At 42.9% G+C, this 18,306-nt stretch overlaps 1 protein-coding gene across 1 annotated transcript; it reads left to right on the top strand.

Annotated features, from left to right (window-relative positions):
• Nucleotides 1-3,098: 3,098 nt before the first annotated feature.
• LOC121536131 (macrophage receptor MARCO-like) lies at nt 3,099-17,941 on the top strand. The gene is made up of 12 exons (XM_041843420.1): nt 3,099-3,123; nt 9,194-9,294; nt 9,458-9,734; nt 10,101-10,127; nt 10,248-10,301; nt 13,350-13,412; nt 15,667-15,744; nt 15,938-15,982; nt 16,345-16,456; nt 16,606-16,628; nt 16,911-16,985; nt 17,290-17,941. The coding sequence occupies exons 1-12, from the start codon at nt 3,099-3,101 to the stop codon at nt 17,418-17,420; spliced, it is 1,011 nt and encodes a 336-aa protein (XP_041699354.1). The 3' UTR covers nt 17,421-17,941.
• Nucleotides 17,942-18,306: the final 365 nt, after the last annotated feature.

Raw genomic sequence — 18,306 nt, 5'->3', positions numbered from 1 at the left:
ACTGGATGAGGCATTAGCGGCTCTGCTTGCTGCTTTGGCCTGGAGGTCAAACACAGTTCACATGAAACAGTGGTCTGGCTGATTTCCTGATTCATTCTTGGCAAGTACATTACTTCTCGTGCTCGTCGTTTGCATTTTTCCTCACCCAAGTGGCCCTCGTGTATTTTCTGTAGCATTTATTTGCATAGTGTCATGGGAATGACAATCCTGTTGCCTTTGAACACTATATAATCCACAACGGTGAGCTCTGCTCTGCACAGCCAGTAATCCTGTATTCTCCTTGGACAGTTGTTTTTCTGTGCGGGCCATCAGTATTGTTTCTTTCAACTCTGTCATTGTTTGGTTAGCTGCGGTCTCTCTTTTGATCTGCTACATTTTCTCAGCTCTTTTTCTCTTTCAAACGAACTTTTCCTACTTTTGCAGTCTGATCAACATTCTCTGGATTCTCATTGGATAATCATTCAGTGGCTTAGACATGATTGACACCAATGGTTTGTGGTCGGTTTCTACTTGGAAGGCTTGTCCATAGACGTATTGGTGAAACCTTTCGTACGCGTATGTGCTCGCCAATAGTTATTTCTCTATTTGTGCATACCTTGTTTCTGCGCCTGTCAAGGCTCTGGACGAATAAGTGACGGGTTGCCATGTGTCATCATGCTGATGCAGAAGAACTGCTCCCAGGCCAAGCTGTGACGGGTCTGCAGAAATCCTTGTGCTTTTATCTGGATCATAGAACCTGAGCACTGGCTCGTCTGTGATTGTCTTCTTCAGGTTTTTGAAGCAGTTTTCCTGCTCATGGGACCATTCCCATTTGTTTTTCTGTTCCAGAAGACATCTGAGTGGAGCGGACTGTGCTGACAGTTGAGGTATGAACTTTGCAAGGTAGGTGATCATGCCCATGAAGCGTCTCACGTCGTCCTTGTTTTTCGGGCGCTCCATGTTGTTGATGGCTGATGTTTTCCTCGGGTCTGGTTTGACTCCATCCTCTGAAAGTACGTCTCCCACGAAGGTAAGTGTTTTCACACCAAACTCGCATCTGTCCTTGTTTAGTTTCAGGTTGACTTTCCATGTCAGGTCCAGCACTTGTCTCACTCTCGCGTCATGTTCTTCTTTTGTGGGCCCCCAGAGTATGATGTCGTCCGTCATGGTCACTTCTCCTGGAATATGCTCAAAGATCATGTGGATTGTCTTGTGGTAGACCTCAGGCGCTGAGAGAATCCCATATGGTAGACGACGAAATCTTTACCTGCCCTCAGGTGTGTTGAATGTGCAGAGCCTTGAGCTTGCATCATCTAACTTCATTTGCCAGAATCCTGATGAGGCATCAAGCTTACTGAACCACTTTGCTCCAGCAAACTGCGACATTATCTCTTCTCTGGTTGGCAACTTGAAATGCTCTCGCTTGATAGCTTTGTTGAGATCTCTCGGGTCTAGACATATGCTGAGATCGCCGTTCTTTTTCACCACAGTAACCAGTGAGCTTACCCAATCTGTAGGTTCATCCATTTTTGTGATGACATCCATCTTTTCCATGTGTCCAAGTTTCGTCCTTGAGCTTTTTCCTCAGTGCAAATTGAACTTTTCTGCACGCATGCACAACTGGAGTAATTTTGTCATCATTACATATTTTGTGTTCTCCAGGTAAACATCCGAGACCCTCAAACACGTTCTCATACTCAGTCAGTAGAGATTCTTGGTCATTTTCAGTCTGTGATGTCACTACATACACTCTTTTCACCAAATTGAGCTTTTCACATGCACTGATTCCTAGGATAGGCTGTACACTCTTTTCCACGATCAGCAGCCTGTGTTTGAACTGTTTTCCTTTGTGCTGTAAAGTTACTATGCAGCTTCCTTTAACTGGTACGTTCTCCCCAGTATAACTAGTAACCTTGATTTTCACAGTGTGTGTTTTGCTCTTCACTTTCAGTGTTTTGTAGTCATCCAGCGACAACCTGAGCTCCAGTATCAAGCTTGAATGGTATTATAGTTTCATTCACAGTCAATGGCACAATCTATTCAGCTTTTACTGCATTGCATATTTTCACAGAATCAACAAAGAATTCTTCAGTCTCCTCTTTGACTGTGTGAACCTTTTTCTTTGTAGCCTCAGCTTTGCAGCATTTTGAGAAACGATTATTTCCCCCACAGTTGTTAGATGATTTGCCATATGCAGGGCCATTTCTTGGCTTGTGGATAATTGCACATTTTCCACATGTACTGTTTAGATTTTTCTCTTTTACTTGTTTTTGTTTTGTAAAGCGTTGTGTGTGTTGCTCCTTTTATTGCAAACACTGACATCTCATCCCTGCACAGCTCTTTAGCTTGTGCTCTGGTGGTTTCATCTGCTCGAAACACATTCACTGCTTTAGCCAAAGTAAAATCTTGCTCACGCAGCAATCACTCCTTGAGTCCATTATCAAGTATGCCACAGACTATCCTGTCTTTCACGAGTGAGTCTTTCAGATGTTCAAATTCACATGTTTTGCTCAGTGTGTTCAGCTCAGCCAAGTACTGGTCAAAACGGACTCCCTGTTTCTGATCATGAGAGAAAAACTTGTATCTCTCAAACGTGACGTTCTGGCTTAATACAAATTACTCCTCAAATTTAGCCATGAGCACGGTCAATGTCAAGTTTGCCTCGTATAGCTGAAAGCTATTGCAAATGTCCAATGCATCCTCTCCAATAACATGCAGAAAAATGGAAGCTTTCAATTTGTCATCATCTCATTTTACATTTACATTTTAGTCATTTAGCAGACGCTCTTATCCAGAGCGACTTACAGTTAGTGAGTGCATACATTATTTTTTTCATACTGGAATCGAACCCACAACCCTGGCGTTGCAAATGCCATGCTCTACCAACTGAGCTACATCCCTGCCGGCCATTCCCTCCCCTACCCTGGACGACGCTGGGCCAATTGTGCGCCGCCCCATGGGTCTCCCGGTCACGGCCGGCTACGACAGAGCCTGGATTCGAACCATTTCCCCCTGCTCCACTGGCTGCTAGGTAGATATTGAATCTCTACTTGAAACATTTCCAACTGTCAGCTAGATTGCCTGTTAACTGCATTGGAGTAGGAGGACTAAGCCAATCCATGACGGGAAACACTCAGGGAACAGGTACAGTTTCAATTTCTCTTACTTAGGTAAGTTGCTCATCAACTTGCTCGTCAACAGATTCCAATGCAGCCCCCGTTATCGCTGCTGTCACTCTCGCTGCTGCGGCTCAATGGCATCGCAATTGATAGCTAGCATCTTCGACTACTCACGTCACTTGACTTGTGGTAGAATGTTCAATTTTTGTCACGGAAATATACAGAGTTACTCCTTTCTTTTATCTGTCTCTTCATAGCGACTACCAATCTGACACCATGTTATGTTTGTTCCTTGTACAGTCGTGGTCAAAAGTTTTGAGAATGACACAAGTATTGGTCTTCACAAAGTTCGCTGCTTCAGTGTTATGAGATATTTTTGTTAGATGTTACTATGGTATACTGAAGTATAATTACAAGCATTCCATAAGTGTCAAAGGCTTTTATTGACAATTACATTCAGTTTATGCAAAGAGTCAATATTTGCAGTGTTGACCCTTCTTTTTCAAGACCTCTGCAATCCGCCTTGGCATGCTGTCAATTAACTTCTGGGCCACATCCTGACTGATGGCAGCCCATTCTTGCATAATCAATGCTTGGAGTTTGTCAGAATTTGTGGGTTTTTGTTTGTCCACCCGCCTCTTGAGGATCGACCACAAATTCTCAATGGGATTAAGGTCTGGGGAGTTTCCTGGCCATGGACCCAAAATGTCAATGTTTTGTTCCCCGAGCCACTTAGTTATCACTTTTACCTTATGGCAAGGTGCTCCATCATGCTGGAAAAGGCATTGGTCGTCACCAAACTGTTCTTGGATGGTTGGGATAAGTTGCTCTCGGAGGATGTGTTGGTACCATTCTTTATTCATGGCTGTGTTCTTAGGCAAAATTGTGAGTGAGCCCACTCCCTTGGCTGAGAAGCAACCCCACACATGAATGGTCTCAGGATGCTTTACTGTTGGCATGACACAGGACTGATGGTAGCGCCCACCTTGTCTTCTCCGGACAAGGTGTTTTCCGGATGCACCAAACAATCGGAAAGGGGATTCATCAGAGAAAATGACTTTACCCCAGTCCTCAGCAGTCCAATCCCTGTACCTTTTGCAGAATATCAGTCTGTCCCTGATATTTTTCCTGGAGAGAAGTGGCTTCTTTGCTGCCCTTCTTGACACCAGGCCATCCTCCAAAAGTCTTTGCCTCACTGTGCGTGCAGATGCACTCGCACCTGCCTGCTGCCATTCCTGAGCAAGCTCTGCACTGGTGGTGCCCCGATCCCGCAGCTGAATCAACTTTAGGAGACGGTCCTGGCGCTTGCTGGACTTTCTTGAGCACCCTGACGCCTTCTTCACAATAATTGAACCTCTCTCCTTGAAATTCTTGATGATCCGATAAATGGTTGATTTAGGTGCAATCTTACTAGCAGCAATATCCTTGCCTGTGAAGCCCTTTTTGTGCAAAGCAATGATGACGGCACGTGTTTCCTTGCAGGTAACCATGGTTAACAGAGGAAGAACAATGATTTCAAGCACCACCCTCCATTTAAAGCTTCCAGTCTGTTATTCTAACTCAATCAGCATGACAGAGTGATCTCCAGCCTTGTCCTCATCAACACTCTCACCTGTGTTAACGAGAGAATCACTGACATGATGGCAGCTGGTGCTTTTGTGGCAGGGCTGAAATGCAGTGGAAATATCTTTTGGGGATTAAGTTCATTTTCATGGCAAAGAGGGACTTTGCAATTAATTGCAATTCATCTGATCACTCTTCATGACATTCTGGAGTTTATACAAATTGCCATTATCAAAACTGAGGCAGCAGACTTTGTGAAAATTAATATTTGTGACATTCTCAAAACCTTTGACCACGACTGTACAGTACCTTCGGAAAGTATTCAGACCCTTTGACTTTTTCCACATTTTGTTACATTACAGCCTTATTCTATTTTTATTTTTTTATCCTCAGCAATCTACACACAACACCCCATAATGACAAAGAGAAAACAGGTTTATAGAAATGTTTGCACATTTATTAAAAATAATAAAACAGAAATACCTTGTTTACATAAGTATTCAGACCCTTTGCTATGAGACTCGAAACTGAGCTCAGGTGCATCCTGTTACCATTGATCATTCTTGAGATGTTTCTACAATTTGATTAGAGTCCACCTGTGTTAAATTCAATTCATTGGACATGATTTGGAACGGCACACACCTGCCTATATAAGGTCCCACAGTTGACAGTGCATGTCAGAGCAAAGACCAAGCCATGAGGTCGAAGGAATTGTCCGTAGAGCTCCGAGACAGGGTTGTGTCGAGGCACAGATCTGGGGAAGGGTACCAAAAAATGTCTGCAGCATTGAAGGTCCCGAGAACACAGTGGCCTCTACCATTCTTAAATGGAAGAAGTTTGGAACCACCCATCGGGGGAGAATGGCCTTGGTCAGGGAGGTGAGCAAGAACCCGATGGTCACTCTGACAGAGCTCTAGCGTTCCTCTGTGGAGATGGGAGAACCTTCCAGAAGGACAACGACCCTAAGCACACAGCTAAGACAATACAGGAGTGGCTTCGGGACAAGTCTCTGAATGTCCTTGAGTGGCCCAGCCAGAGCCCGGACTTGAACCCCGATTGAACATCTCTGGAGAGACCTGAAAATAGCTGTGCAGCGACGCTCCCCATCCAACCTGACAGAGCTTGAGAGAATCTGCAGAGAAGAATGGGAGAAACTCCCCAAATACAGGTGTGCCAAGCTTGTAGCGTCATACTTGTCATTATGGGGTATTGTGAGTAGAATGATTAGAAAACAAATCCAATTTTGATAAACTCCCATATCTACTGGGTGAAATACCACAGTGTGCCATCACAGCAGCAAGATTTGTGACCTGTTGCCACAAGAAAAGGGCAAGCAGTGAAGAACAAACACCATTGTAAATACAACCCATATTTATTCCCTTTTGTACTTTAACTATTTGCATATCGTTACAACACTGTATATAGCCATAATATGATATGTGAAATGTCTCTATTCCTTTGGAACTTTTGTGAGTGTAATGTTTACAGTTTATTTTTTATTGTTTATGTCACTTTTGTTTATTATCTTTTTCACTTGCTTTGGCAATGTAAACATATGTTTCCCATGCCAATAAAGCCCTTTGAATTGAATTGAGAGAGAGAGAGAGAGAGAGAGAGAGAGAGAGAGAGAGAGAGAGAGAGAGAGAGAGAGAGAGAGAGAGAGAGAGAGAGAGAAGCGCGAAACAATGGTTATAGATTTAGCTCTGCCCATTTATCACCCAAACATCTTCTCATGCTTATAATGTGAGATGATCATACTGTAGGATCCATTACGGCATGTTTACTAGTGAGTTTTATGGATTTCATCTATGGTTCATTCCCAGCTAGCACATAACGTTCTGAGAACAATATGTTTATTAGAGCTCGGTGATATGGTTTTGAATACCTTCCCACAACTTTCTGGGAGTGGTGCAGGATAGTTGGTTGGCTTTGGAACATTCTCAGCACATTTAAGGAACATGACAAAAAAATAGATTTTCTTGGTATTTCAAAACTTTAACAGAATGTTTCCTATAAGTTCAAACATGGTTACATTTAATTTACATTTTGGTAATGTTCTAGAAACGTTCTCCATCTGCTTTGACATTGTGAATGTTCTCAAATAGTTCAGAGAACGTTAAAAAACAACATTCTTCTGTGGGAATTTCTGTATTTCAGCATAACAGGTCACACTTTCTTTGGATAGTCCGGATAGTCCATCGGTAGAGCATCTACAGATGGACTATCCGGACTATCACAAACAAGTGTGACCTGTTATGCTGAAGTACAGAAATACTATCAAGAAACTATCTGTTGATAAGCAACTGCTTGCTAAGGTTACGGTTAGAGTTAGGTTTAGAATAAGGGTTAGGGTAAGGGTTAGGAGAAGGATTAAGGTTAGGGTTAGGGTTAGGGCTAGGGTTAGGGTTAGTAGATAGTTAGTTGAAATGTTACTGATAGTCTATAGAGCATCTACAAATGGACTATCTAAATAAAGTGTTACCGCATAACGTTTCCTACAGGTTTCCTTGTGTTTCTATTTAAAGTCATGTTCTCAAATTGTTCCAAGAACGTTAAGAAAACTTTTCATAAAAACTTTCTAGGAATGTTATTTAAAAACATACATTCCATTCTCAGAACGTGAAGAAAGCATTCTATAAAAAAAACTCAAGAAAACTTTAGTAATGTTCAGAGAATGTTCTAAGAATTTTAAAAACAACAACATATATTCGGTTCTCAGCATCACGAAAACTCTCTCTATCCTCTATCTTGTTAAGTGTGTTCATGGCTGCGTTCAGTATGTTCTTAGGTTATGTCCTAAAGGACCAGTTGAAAACAGGAAGGGGTTGGGTTGTGGGTTGGGGAACGCTGTCAGCATGGCCACTGCCCTTTAAATACATCACTCATTGTTTCAAGCCAAACCTCGCCACACCCACCAAACGGGAGCAAATGAACCTCAAAGTCTGTTCAAGAATGTAAAATAATGTTTTGGAACTTGTCGTTCAGTACAAACCGTTCTGCAACGTAGCAAACGTTCAAACAAACTGAACGCACCTCAGGTGATCTTAATGAGTGCTTGTTTCCTTTGGAATGGGGTTTGCTTGAATAGACTAAAATGAACAGCTTTGTATGTGTAACAAAACATGGTATACTAGCTTCATCCTTGTGTCGCAGTGGACTAATTCCATGGATATTTCCATGTGTCCTATCTGTGCTTGGAGTTCAAAAAAGCTAACCCAAAGTAAGCTAGCAGTGTTATTAAAAGTATTACTGAAACATTCAGTGAAAGTTTTAAAGAGCGACTGTCCCTAAACATTTTTGATATGAGTCAGAAACATTTGTTTTAGTGTAAAAATTGACTACAAAGTGTAAATAGGATAATTTTGGTCATAAAGTCAGTCTCGTTTTGGAACCTGAGTGCATCACAAGGAGTAAATGAAGGTTGGGTTTGGATTACAATTATGTCAACAATTCATGCCCCCTTTTGCCAAGATCCACATGCAAATCGCCCCTCCACCTAATTCGCTTGCCCTCATTGAATGGTGCTCCATTGTTTCATCTCCCCCAGCACGTTCAAAGGATCATGGCGGTTTCAGATTGAAAAGCCCTATATGGATTGACCATGCCGGCTCCGGTCGACAATTGCATGCTTCCAGCAGGATGCACAGCCAACTATGGTTTGCATGCTCTGCCGAAGGACCCTACCATGGGAAATAGGTGGTTGGAGTTCATTGGCAAATAATTAGTAGGAAAACCTTTTGACATGATTGTGATGTCGCCAGATTGACTTTAGATGCTGTATAACTTTAGCCAGCTAACTAAGATTGAGGGGACCACCGTATTTTAGCTAGCTAACATTAGCATTGCTGGCTATTTTTGACAAACTTTGCTATTAACAGTAATGGCAACATTGCCATCTCTCTAAAGTAAATTTGACGACATCATAATATGGCAAAGTTGTTTCCGACTAATTATTTGCCTATTTTAGCAATGTCATCGTATTTCTATGTCACTATAAGTTAGTGTACTTTAGACGAAACAGTCAGATACACCTCAGAGGTGGAACCCATGTCTAGAGCACAAATAAATATTGTATGCAGCTATGGTTGTCCTAGTTAACTCATGTCTGACTACAACAGTGTACTAACTTTATATTCGCTGGTCACAAGCACCTGCTGTGGCAACCTACAGTATATGAGTGCTATTGACTGAGCTCAACAGCCTGACTTTCTACATTGAGGCAGAAAAAGAGAAATGGCCAGAAGAGGGCAGCCATGTCTGTGGGTTTGTTGCGATAATTTCTCCATATTGCAAAGGGTACAGTTTTCTGAATTTTAATCCCTACCCCTTGACACTTCATGGATTGGATAGGTTTAAGCAATATGATAATTGCTTCAGCTTGCCATCTGATAGGCTGGGGGGGGAGTTTTTGCCATACTGCTTCCACCTTTCTGATCATTTCAGATCTACAGGAGTGCCTAGGGGGGTAGATGGTAGAGGCCCATTTGGAATGTAGAATAAATCTTGTTTGTGTTTATGTCAACATGTTTCAGATCTAAAACCAGCCAAGGCCAGAGGAGCACAGCGATGTCTAAATGTTATTGTAGTTTACCTCATCCTTCTGACTGCACTGAATGCCTTCCTCCTTTACAAAGGTACATCAACCATTGGTTGGTTTCATGATCAAAATGGTTCAAACATGTTTGTCTAATGTTGTAAATGAGAAACCGGATTTTCCATGATATCCTGAACTGCATTATCACATGACTTCCTGTATTAGTAACGCTTTGTGTCTCTTTATGTGCAGCTCTGCCCCTGTGTTTTCAATTAAGTCTAGTAGTCTCTCCTCCTCTGGCTCCAGGACAGCCAAGCTGACTGATAATCACATCCCCCTGGGGACGGACCAGGAGGAGGACCTCCATACCCTTGCCAGAAACACCAGCCTGGAGACCACTTCTCTCAGAGGAGACCTGGGGAGGTTACATACCCAAGTGTCCAGCCTCTGTGGGGAGGATGGCCAGCTGGGCCAGCTGAGAGCTAACGCCAGCACCACTCTCCTTCAGGACACAGTGAAAGCATTCAGATTACTCAAAGGTAGCTACTGTAAAACATGGCAGGACCTCCCAGGTTGATAGATCTTACATTTGATATAAAATATGAGTACACACATCAATGTAGGTATACATATATCTTGGGTTGCAGAGCAATCAACCCTTCTGTAGCTCAGTTGGTAGAGCATGGTGCTTGCAACGCCAGGGTTGTGGGTTTGATTTCCACGGGGGGTCAGTATGAAAAATGTATGCTGTAAGTTGCTCTGGATAAGAGCGTCTGCTAAATGACTAAAATGTAAATGTGTTGTGTGAGATTAGCATATCATGTTTTTGTCATCATGCTTTGCATAGTATAAATTACAACACAAGAGTGTATTGGTGGTAATAATGAGGTTTTGTTGTATTGCAGCTCCACCAGGCCCACAGGGACCTATTGGTAAGTTCCCTCATCCTTAGTGCCAAATCAACAACCACAGAAGAGAGGAAGAGAGGTATAAATGCCCCTTACACCACAAGCTTGTAATTCACATGTTATTTGACGGTGTGGTTTCCCTAGGTCCACCTGGTGCGAGGGGAGTACCTGGTGAGAGGGCAGACAAGAGAGAAACGGGTGAGTCAACCTAAAGCACTACATTGCTCCATTGTAGTGGCATCACTGCGTCACTGCAACAGCCAATGTTAGATCAGCACCAAACTATTCTCAACAAAAATAATAACACAACATGTAAAGTGTTGGTTTCATAAGCTGAAATAAAAGATCACTGAACATTTCCATATGCACAAAAAGCTTATTTCAAAATAATTCTGTGCACAAATTTGTTTGCATCCCTGTTAGTGAGCATTTCTCTTTTGCCAAGACAGGTGTGGCATATCAAGAAGTTGATTAAACAGCATCATCATTACACAGGTGCACCTTGTCCTGGGGACAATAAAAGGCCACTCTAAAATGTGCAGTTTTGTCACACAACGCAATGCCACAGATGTCTCAAGTTTTGAGGGAGCGTGCAATTGGCATGCTGACTGCAGGAATGTCAGAGCTGTTGCCAGATAATTGAATTTTAATTTCTCTACCATGAGCCCAGGCGGCAAATTTAGAGAATTTGGCAGTATGTTCAACCAGCCTCACAACCGGAGATTACGTGTAACCACACCAGCCCAGGACCTCCACATCCGGCTTCTTCACCTGCAGGATCGTCTGAGACCAGCCACCCGGACAGCTGATGAAACTGTGGGTTTGCACAACTGAAGAATTTCTGCACAAACTGTGAGAAACCGTCTCAGGGAAGCTCATCTGCATGCTCATCATCATTACCAGGGTCTTGCCCTGACTGCAGTTCGGCGTCGTAACCAACTTCAGTGGGCAAATGCTCACCTTCGATGGCCACTGGCACGCTGGAGAAGTGTGCGCTTCACGGATGAATCCCGGTTTCAACTGTACCGGGCAGATGGCGTCGTGTCGGCGAGCGGTTTGCTGATGTCAACGTTGTGAACAGAGTGCCCCATGGTGGCAGTGGGGTTATGGTATGGGCAGGCATAAGCTACGGACAACAAACACAATTGCATTTTATCGATGGCAATTTGAATGCAGAAACTGTAGATACCGTGACGAGATCCTGAGGCCCATTGTCGTGCCATTCATCCGCCGCCATCACCTCTTGTTTCAGCATGATAATGCACGGCCCCATGTCTCAAGGATCTGTACACAATTCTTGGAAGCTGAAAATGTCCCAGTTCTTCCATGGCCTGCATACTCACCAGACATGTCACCCATTGAGCATTTTTGGGATGCTCTGGATTGACGTGTACGACAGCGTGTTCCAGTTCCTGCCAATATCCAGCAACTTCGCACAGCCTTTGAAGAGGAGTTGGACAACGTTTCACAATCCACAATCAACAGCCTGAACAACTATGCGAAGGAGATGTGTCGCGCTGCATGAAGCAAATGGTAGTCACACCAGATACTTACTGGTTTTCTGATCCACGCCCCTACCTTTTTTTTTAAGGTATGTGACCAACAGATGCATATCTGTATTCCCAGTCATGTGAAATCCATAGATTAGGACCTAATTTATTTATTTCAATTGACTGATTTCCTTATATGAACTGTAATTCAGTAAAATATTTTAAATTGTTGCATATTGCGTTTATATTTTTGTTCAGTGTAGCTCTGTAGCATTAGCATTCAGCTGCTCGTCTGTCCAGTAATGATCTGTGCACTGATGGCCTGTCATCTCCAGTCAGGGGCAGAGGAAGTGGAGGATGCCTCTCTGTTTCATAATAACTCACTGTTTAGTCAATGCATTGACATTTACCCCTGTATGAAGTCTCAATCAGGGATGGACTTTCACACAAGCTAACAGATTACCCTGCGAGTCTGAGTCAGGCGTTTTTCAATAGGTCGTCCTACCAAAATGCCATCCTTCGTCACACTATACACTGAATTGTACAAAATATTAGGAACACCTTCCGAATATTGAGTTGCACCCCCTTTTGCCCTCATAACAGCCTCAATTCGCCGGGGCATGGACTCTAAAAGGTGTCGAAAGCGTTCCACAGGGATGGTGGCCGGTGTTGACTCCAATGCTTCCCTCAGTTGTGTCAAGATGGCTTGATGTCCTTTGGGTGGTGGACCATTCTTGATACACACAGGAAACTTTTGAGAGTGAAAAACCCAGCAGCGTTGCAGTTCTTGGCACACTCAAACCAGTGCACCTGGCACATACTACCATACCCCGTTCAAAGGCACTTAAATATTTTGTCTTGCCCATTCACCCTCTGAATGGCACACATACACAATCCATGTCTCAATTGTCTCAAGGCTTAGAAATCCTTCTGTAACCTGTCTCCTCCCTTTCATCTACACTGATTGAAGTGGATTTAACAGGTGACATCAATAAGGGAGCATAGCTTTTACCTGGATTCACCTGGTCAGTCTATGTCCTGGAAAGAGCCGGTGTTCCTAATGTTTTGTATACTCAGTGTAGAATGGATACTAACCACAGGAGGTTGGTGGCACCTTAATTGGGGATGATGGGCTCGTGGTAATGGCTGGAGTGGAATGGTATTAAATACATTCCATTTGCTTCGTTCCAGCCATCATAATGAGCCGTCCTCCCCTCAGCAGCCTCCTGTGATGCTAAGTACCCCCGTTTAGTAAGCAGGCAGCATCACTGCCTTTTTTCGAGGCAATTATTGTTTTTCTCATAATAACATAAACCATCAAAAAGAAATGTATACAGACCTTTCTCTGTCAAGTGAACCTTTTGTGGAAAGGGTTCTACATGGAACCCAAAAGGGTTCTACCCTGGAATCAAGATGTGTTCTTCAAAGGGTTCTCCTATGGGGACAGATGAAGAGCCCTTTTAGGTTCTAGATAGCCCCTTTTTTTCTAAGAGTGTAGATAGCACAGGAGGCTGCTGAGGGGAGGACGGCTCATAATAATAGCCGGAATGGCGCTAATGGAATGGCATGAAACACATGGGAACCATGTGTTTGATTTATTTGATACCATTCCATGTGTTCCACTCCAGCCATTACCACGAGCCTGTCCGCCCCAATTAAGGTGCCACCAACCTCCTGTCAAGAGGGTTACTGTGTTGCAGGTGAGACAGTAGATAGCGAGAGGGTTACTGTGTTCCAGGTGAGACAGGACAAAAAGGAGACCCTGGAGTTGATGGCCAGACTGGAGCCAAGGGAGAAGCAGGGGAACCAGGACCCAAAGGTGATTCACCTTACTCCTACTGACCCCAAACCTTAAGATCAATCTAAACCCCAGTAGGAAATGTGACATTATTGGAACACCAGGTAGGTCCAGTATTACTAACATAGAACCAGTCCAGTAGTACTAACATGGGATAAAACTCAAGCAGTAGAGTTGTGGAGAACATGGTGGATAAGTTGACTGTTTACCATGGCAATTACCCATGCATCAACACTAACTTCAGTCAGCTCCCTGGTGGACAGGTAGGACCGTGGTATTAGTGTGCTTTTTTAGTCTGAGAGAAAGAGGCTAGATTAATTATTGACAGTGTCACATGGGTCAGTTCTGCAGGTGGAGCTGGGTGATTAAGTGTTAGGGACTCTGAATATTACCCCCTCTCTCCCCCTCTCTCACCCCATCCGTCACAGAGGAAACGTGAGTCGTGTACTTGATGTCCCACAGCCAGTCCAAATAAAGTATGTCTTGATTCATATTTGATTGGCTGAACTTGCTGTTAATGCATTTAAAAATAGTGTAGGATGGATGGTTAAAACCGCTGCTGCTGCTGCCCAGGCAGATACTATTCTTTCTCTCCATGAAAGGACGTTGATATTTTTACTTCATTGTCCTCACTGTTAATAGGCTGGTGAGCACAAGGCCGTATTCTCTTACACCCTGGAATAGGTAGGAGATGGACTCAAACTCCCCTTTTTGGTTAACAGAGTCATTGTTATGATGAGTTTCTCGGGTATCAAAGAATCAAGGATGCAAGGATATACTTAGACACTTTGTAGACAGTTAATGCAAATGTTTAATGATCGGTACCGGGTTCGTTACAGCAATGACCAGAGCTTTGCCCCTTGGTGTTACGAACTAACTTGAACAAAGAAGACACTCTACCTTATCTACCCTTTATTACCCTCTTCCTGGCATACATCTGGCAAGTCTCCATGGGCACTCCCTGTCTTTGATGTTCATCACTCTTTACCCCAAGTCACTATCCTACCCATCACTTATGCTATCCTAAACATCAGTAATCTCCTTTGACATAATGGAATGTAGACTTTCTGTCACCTAACCACTTATCTAGTAACTCTAACCTATTCCCCACGATACTATGACATGACATCATTATACCATAAAAACAACATATCAGTCATAAATATAAATATTCCCTCATCATGACTGGCTCAAATGTTGTAACATTTCCAGGCATAGTTCCACATTTCAGCCTTCTCAGTTTCTGTTCTTGTTGTCACAGTAATATACAGAAACAACATATGTAGGATCTTCATTTGAGCCAGTATACTACAGAAGGAAATTAATCCTACAGCAACAGGAAATGGGGTTGATAAATTTTTCTGAAATTCTAAAGTGGAAATTACAACCTTTAGAAGCCTTTTAAAACCTTGAATACACTACAAGTTTGCATTTCGTGCTGTGCAGGAAAATTCTCAGCAACAAAAGAGTGATCAAATTAAGATCCTACATCTGTATATCACCAGATCATCATTGTGAATTCTGTCCATTTTAGTTCCTCTGAATTTAAATTAAAAGTGCTGAGTTGAATGCATTCAGAACTGGAAATAAAGCTAGTTTAGTTTACTTGCTTCACTCATATACAGTCTTTTTTTTTCTTCTTATCACACATACAGTACAGCTGTAGGATCTTAATTTGAGCCAGTTGGCTACAGCAGGAAAATAATCCTGCAGCAACAGGAAATGTGAATTATTATGTGGATTATAATTAATGGACATTCTTTTAGGGGTTGATACATTATTCGTTACGGCTGAAATTTCAAGGTGGAAATAACAATGTAGAAGCCTTTTTTTAAACTCAAATACACTACAAGTTTGCATTTCCTGCTGTCAGGAAAATCTGCAGCAATAAAAGAGTGATCAAATTAAGATCCTACATCTGTAATACTGTAGTGATGTTAAATGTTAGGTGTAATATTGTGTCATGTGTATGTATGGGATTCTCTTCAGTGGATATTGTGTGCAGTGTGTGTGCGTGTGTATACATTTACATTTACGTCATTTAGCAGACGCTCTTATCCAGAGCGACTTACAGTTAGTGCATACATTATTTTTTTTCATACCCCCTGTGGGAAACGAACCCACAACCCTGGCGTTGCAAACGCCATGCTCTATCAACTGAGCTACATCCCTGCCAGCCATTCCCTCCCCTACCCTGGACGACGCTGGGCCAATTGCGCGCCGCCCCATGGGTCTATATATACAGTATCTCTGATTATGTGTGTCATACGTACAGGCGGTGCAGCTATTAACTGTTCAGGAACCCCTGGGCTGCCAGGACTACAGATACCAAAGGTGGATAAGGGACACATTGGTGAGTCTGCATGGGCTTAACACTACACTCATTTGTAGACCGTTTACTTTCTAATACTCCATACTTCACCTGCATATTTGAAGGGCTCACCTGTAAACTACCAATTTTTTTGTACTAAACAATTAACTGAACCTGGCCTCTATTATTTTCTGTTGCTGCCATCTCTAACCTTTACCTTCCAACCTCTTCACAGGTTTACCAGGGATACCAGGCCAGAATGGGATCAAAGGGGACACTGGTAAATAACTGTTGGTGTTTGACTGTTTCACGCAGCCAAGCATGATTGTGCCTGTACATGTTAGTGCAGGGCTCTCTAACCCTGTTCCCGGAGAGCTACCATCCTGTAGGTTTTCATTCCAACCCTAATCTAACGTACCTGATTCTAATAGTTTGCTGGTTTATAAGATTAATCAGGTTAGTTACAACATGGGTTGAAGTGAAAACCTACAGGTGGGTAGCTCTCCAGGAACAGGGTTGGAGAGCCCTGTGTTAATTGTGTGACTCTGTGAATTTGTGCAGATTTTTGCATTTGCATGTACTGTACACTATAGCCTCCACATTGTAGAGTGAGTGTGACATAGTGTGCTGTGAATCTGTCAGGAGCCCAGGGGAGTGATGGTGTACAGGGGGCCCCTGGTTTGAAGGGTTACACAGGGCCGACAGGACAACCTGGACCCATAGGACCTGAAGGTGAATTTCACCCTGTCTCTGAGCTATAGGACCCTCATCGTCATGTCCTTCAAACTGATTACAGGAATTACAATTTTATATATTATCCTGCCGTAAAGTGTTATTTTAATCATATGAAGTGTCCTGTATGACTTTTTGGATAATTCTGTGGTTCTTGTTCTTCTTCCGTAGGAATGGAACAAGAGGACTTGTTGGTGTGTGTTTGTGTGTGGTTTTACTATCCTTGTGGGGACCAGAAGTCCTCACAAGGATAGTAAAACAAGGAAGATTCGGACGTGGGGACATTTCGCCGGTCCCCACAAGGAAAAAGGCTATTTTAGGCTTAGGGGTTAGGTTTGAGGTTACAATTAGGGTTAGGGAGAGAATAAGGGTTAGGGTTAGGGAAAATAGGATTTTGATTGGGAATCAATTGTTTGGTGCCCACAAGGATAGTAAAACAAACGTGTGTGTTTAATTTCAACCTCTTCATGTCCTAGGATTTCCATGGTTGCCGGGAAGTCATGGACTACTAGGTCCACGTGGAGAGAAGGGTGAAAGAGCAGCTGGACCAGGTGAGTGTGTGGAGCTGTGAAGTCACACAGACACACACACTCACTCAGCACTACACCTCACGCTAATGCCAGGTTTCGCACAATATCCGGCCTAGACTCTCTCGTCTCTAAGACATACTGTATATGTAAATATGATATGTATTCATTTACCTGAACATTTAAGTGAATATTCATTGGTCTATGGGTCTATAGAGATCCTGTCTTGGTTGAGTTTTCTTTTGTTTCACACATATTAATACATTTCTCATTGTTCATTGTTGAATCTCATGGACTTGGCTTGTGGATTGTGTTGTCATCCTTTTAGGAATCGGTAGGATCTGGTTTGATGACCTGCAATGCACAGGCAGAGAGGCCAGTGTGTTTGACTGCCCTCACAACGGCATGGGCATCAACAACTGTCAACACAACGAGGACACTGGGGTGCAGTGTGTGTGAGTGTGTCCTGGATCATAGCCGCACAGAAAGAGAGAGACACACACACATACACACATACTAAAGTATGTACACACATATATTAACATGTCACAGATGGTAATTAAGCTTATTGAGACTTGTTACATCTACTGTATCCTATCTTTTTTAACATTAATAAATCATTGTTGATATAAACTTGGCATTTAACTAACATGTAGCTAACTTAGGCCTACCCATTGTCTTACGTCAGATGGTGTCACTCCTACGTGACGCTCGTCCTTCAACCCATCTGTCTTGTAGGACGTGGAACTCATCTTAAAAAATCTAGATTTTGCTCATCCGCCGAACACTAGTTCCTAACTCTATGACGTATCTATGACGCACTGACTACTACGATGCTTGATCAGCTGAGCAAACTTGCCCCAGCTAGGAGACTAGTGCTAACTTGTTTGAATGGCCATTACTGTAGCTAGTTTGCCAGCTTGTTGATGAATAACCAAGAAATCAGCATGTATCTGATTCTAACAGCTGGCACTGTGCCTCGCTACTTTGTAACATTTGGCCAACACTATAACGTCGCAGCTAGCCTAGAGCAGTCAAGCTGTGCTGCAGAACTCAGCACACTAATCACGGCAAAACAGAAACTGCCTTATCATGAAAACATGTGTGTTATTAGCTAGAATTTCACTACACTAGCTAGCTAGCTAGAGGGAGTATTCAGTATTGAGTGTGAACTGCCGTTGTTAGCATCCCTTGCATTTCATATGGATTGATTTGTAACTGGTTCAGCCAGCAAGCTGACGCTAGCTAGCTAATTTTCGTGCACATTTTGATTTTCATGAATACTGATTCTACAACCACAAAACACCTTAGCTAGATGTAGAATTAGGGTTGTGAAGACATTGTC

This window comes from Coregonus clupeaformis, chromosome 23 (genome assembly GCF_020615455.1).
Source record: "Coregonus clupeaformis isolate EN_2021a chromosome 23, ASM2061545v1, whole genome shotgun sequence".
NCBI classification, from domain to species: Eukaryota; Metazoa; Chordata; class Actinopteri; order Salmoniformes; family Salmonidae; genus Coregonus; species Coregonus clupeaformis.
This window is presented reverse-complemented; position numbering and strand designations above follow the sequence as displayed.